The 4,152-nt window shown below is 40.1% G+C and overlaps 1 protein-coding gene across 1 annotated transcript; it reads right to left on the reverse strand.

Moving 5' to 3' along the window:
- Positions 1–248: 248 nt before the first annotated feature.
- On the reverse strand, positions 249–2,391 carry LOC131043940 (L-gulonolactone oxidase 2-like). Its single transcript, XM_057977178.2, has 2 exons — positions 1,466–2,391; positions 249–1,201 (listed from the first exon to the last, which is right to left on the reverse strand). Exons 1-2 carry the CDS (start codon positions 2,385–2,387, stop codon positions 354–356), a joined length of 1,770 nt encoding a protein of 589 aa, XP_057833161.2. The 5' UTR covers positions 2,388–2,391; the 3' UTR covers positions 249–353.
- Between the last annotated feature and the right edge of the window lie 1,761 nt (positions 2,392–4,152).

Here is a 4,152-nt window from a genome sequence, read left to right on the forward strand (position 1 = left end):
AATAGTACTAATTATTTTGTTCATTTTAAAGTTGTTTAATGGTATAATATGTATCTAGACTATATATCTATTTAGTATCATGCAGATGTGAACCTTAATCGACCAATTTCATAAATAATACTAAAAATATACCCTTTAAAAAAAATCAATTTCGACCATGTTAAAATACATTTCATTATTGTTTATTTATAAGATCTTGAATTTTTTTACCTATAAAAGTAAAACAGCTTTATTTTGAATGGCTCTAGATGTAACTTCAAATACAACATTGGTTACTCATAAAATTATTAACATGATGGCTACAATATAGTTATGATGTTGTAGCTCTTATTTGGACATAAAAAAACACCTTCTCAGTTGAACTTGATGTTCCTACAAACACGAGCATACTCCCACACTCTCCCTGGCTTGCAGAGAAACCCTTTGTTTGGAGCACAATGTCTATCTTCTCTACATTTACACATCTTGTCCAGTGCACATCCATCTCTCAACTCCTCCACACCTTTCCCTCCAATTCCAAGCAAACCATCTGTCCAATCATTAGAAAACACTCCCTTCGGATCAAACCTCTCCTTCACTTTCAAAAATCCTTCCAAGTTCACCGTCCGTTTTGCCAACCCTCCAAATAAGTGACCTCCAGACTTTCCCCAGTGCAAACCCCCTCCATACTTCTCAATCACCATCTGTTCAATCTCTTGATACACATCTTCATTCCACTTAGGCGTACCAGCTTCCCTTGGTCGATGAGTTATGAGCTCCATCGTGACCTGATCCCTAGAAGGTCCAAGGTACGCCTGGGACTTCTTAATAGACCTCATACCTATTATATTTTGGTCACACATCCTTTGGGGATTCAAATCTCTTATTTTCTTTACATCCACAATGGCTTCTCGGAGTCGAAACAGAGGCACTCTAAGTTCCACATCAAAGAACAAAGAGGAATGCACGCGGCGGTCCCATGTACATGTGGTCTCATTCTTATCTAAAATTTGGGTGGGAGTACAGCTCTTATCAATTTGTTTAGGGACTTGCTCACATTTACCAGCTGTCTGCATGCGATGATTGAAACCTACCACTGGGTAACCTGTGAAGCGTTTCCCATCATTCAAAAACCCGAAGCCATTTGCTGCACCTTGAATTGTTCCATTTCCCACAAGGTTGCAAATTGCATCCACGTCTGCTTTTGCCTGGATTGCATCAACTGAAAGGGAATGAGATGGGTTATAATAAAATAATATCATTCTGATGATGAATCATGAAGTATGATTCAAAACATTGATGCAAAAAAGTTTTATACAATTGAATACAGAAGCATATATGAAAAACACTATTTCACAATAAGTAATTGTCTGAGCATATATGAAAAATACTATTTGAAAATAAGTAATTAGCTATTATTTGAAATATTGATAGATTGACATTGGTTTCTATAGAAAATACTATGGTGGTTAATGAAAGCACTCACATTGATAAGCACTTGATTCAATGTCAGCGACTCTGGTGGGAGTACCAACTAATGAGTTAATGCCGTCTCCTGCAACATCAACAGAAACGCGATCGCTGGCAAAAAAAACGGCCTTCCGGTGTGAAGGAAGCCAATATATATCACCAAATGTGTGAGCTCTGAGGAAACGTTCTGCTTCATTTTCCAGATCGTAATCATCTTTCACTGAGACGGAAACCGATCTTTTAAACATGGGCTCCAAAGCGAATGTGATCTCTGAAATCGCTCCCAGCGTTCCAAGACCCAATTTTGCAGCCTTGAGATCTTCGTCTGCTTCTGTCAAAGTTATGATCTTTGCATAGCCCTCGGAAGGAGACGCAGGCACTATAATTTTCATTCCCACCACGTACTCATAAACTGCACTGCCTTTCCCTTTGAGGCCACTGCCATGGGCTCCGGTGGAAATAACTCCGGCTGCAGAAACTCCATTGATGTAAGTCATGGTGGGAAGAGCGAGGCCATGCTTTGCAGCTGCTTCAATCACATCTCTCATGATTGTTCCGGCTTGCACAGTGATTGTCATGGCCTTTTTGTTCACTTCAATGATGGAGTCATAATTTTGGGTGGAAATGATGAGTCCTTGGCTCTCCACACAGACGAGCTTTGAGAGGCTGTGAGCATGTCTGCTCACGACTCTGATCTTCTGATTGTTTTGAACAGCGTGGGCAACAGCATGGAAGAGTTGGGATTCTGAAGTGGGCAATGCCACACTGGCTGCGTTGCAAATGGATCGGTCCTCCCATATGCCCTGGTAATTCAAGATTTCACATTCATGGCTTTTGCATTGCAGGGATGGAGCAGGTGGGCACGCTCCATTTTCTGTGTCTGTGCACAAAACTGGGGTGAAAAACAGGATGAACACAATAAAAAAGCGAATCGTCATGTTTATGAAGACAAGTTGGGTTTACTCTCACATGACTCCACCAATGTGTTTATATATACATTATGCGAAGGTGAGTGCCTTCCTTGCTGAACACTCTTCTTCCTCAAATCATGTGTGGAGATTTAAGTCTGCAAATTGCCTTGTTAAACACTCTTCTTCCTCGCTTAGCTCGTGGGGATAGAAGTCTTCCTCGCTTAGCTCGTGGATTTGACAAAACAAATTAAATTAGCTTTTATCTGATCTGACCTATTCTATCTGATCTGATCAGATCAATCTAGCGTAGGGTACTTTGAATAATGGAAGAGTAAAGAATAAGAAATACAGCTTAAAGAGTGAGCTTCGGGATTTCGTGCAAGTAGTTAGAGAAGCTTCTGAATGGCTGTAGCTATTTTGGCTCCAAAATGGCATGCCTCTAGATGATGCCAAAGGCATACCATTCAAGTATGGCAAGTCTATGAGAGAGACGTTCTTGGGATCCACAGATGACATGGAGGAATTCGTGGCTGCAATGACGCGAATGATGTTGCCATTTTACGTTTGACGGAAAAGCTTGCTCGCGGTTAACATTTTCCCGGCCGTTGTCACCGCGATGTGACAGTTACATCGGGCGAGGCAGTTAACTTACCGCCTGGCAAGCGGTTTACATTTTTGGTGACCGCCAATTTAGATTTTATTTTTTTTCAAATGGCCACACGGCCATTTTTTGGCTAACCCGCTTTATTGTGTCCACGAGTTGACTAACATTGGCATGCACGTGTTATGGGCACAGTTTTCAATTAATTTTTTTTTAAATTTTTAATGAAAATTCGATTTTGCAAAAATTGAAAATATATTTCATCCGGTAGCTGCATGCAGAACGCACTGGTGGAGACGAAACAAAATATTCGACCGTGTAAATTCATGTCCCCAGTTGAATCACTGAGCGAAGGAGCTGCGCTTCAATTGTAATTATATGTATGCATTCTCAAAATATGTGTGGCTCCGAAGGGGAGGAGAAAAGCCGACCGCATGCATAACTCAAGTTGTCTGGATATATTGTTAGTCCTATTGTTATCGCCTATTAACATGCGGGTTTTTTTTATGTGCATGGAGGAGGTATCATAGCGTACAAGGGGTGGTACAATTGAAGATTGTTGTGTAGGGTTATGGAGGCATCAGTAAATTCAAACCTTAACAGATAAATATAGTTTTATGATTCCTTCATCAACCCTGTGTTTGAAATTGTAAATTTTTATATCATTTTTGTATCGCAGAGGTGGTTGTGAGTGTGCCCTCGAGAGGTGTGAAAAGGCTAACGATTTGGGTGGAGGCTTAGGCGGCTGCGGTAATTTGAAACCCTAAGACATTCAATAATTTTTTATTTATTTCCTGTGTCATTTTGTGTTCTGTCTATGAAAATTAGGCATCATTTTGCAACATGGTCATGTTAGGATACCAAGGTTCCCTATTTTATTGTTGACGGCTGATTTTGGGGATTTTGTTGAAAACCGTCAGGGTTTGCATTGTTTGTTTGCGGTTTGGTGTGTGTTAGTATATATATATGTCAATATGAAGCAACACACACACACACACACACACACACACACACACACACACACACACACAAACATGTCCTCTGCAATACAGAGGAAAACAATAGAATAAAACATAGATAAAAGAAACTATGGAAATATTATGCTCTGTTTCCATTATTCTCAGGTGCTTATTAGATAAAAAAAAGAAAACCTAACCCTAGCGGTCTCTAACCCTAACACGATGGTATGCA

Source organism: Cryptomeria japonica, chromosome 5 (genome assembly GCF_030272615.1).
Source record: "Cryptomeria japonica chromosome 5, Sugi_1.0, whole genome shotgun sequence".
Taxonomy (NCBI): Eukaryota; Viridiplantae; Streptophyta; class Pinopsida; order Cupressales; family Cupressaceae; genus Cryptomeria; species Cryptomeria japonica.

Excerpts from the sequence above, each read along its gene's own strand:
- LOC131043940 (XM_057977178.2), bottom strand. The coding sequence starts at position 2,387 with ATGACGATTCGCTTTTTTATTGTGTTCATCCTGTTTTTCACCCCAGTT. Across the intron at positions 1,202-1,465 it reads TGAATCAAGTGCTTATCAAT|TTGATGCAATCCAGGCAAAA; the intron begins GTGAGTGCTTTC and ends ATTCCCTTTCAG.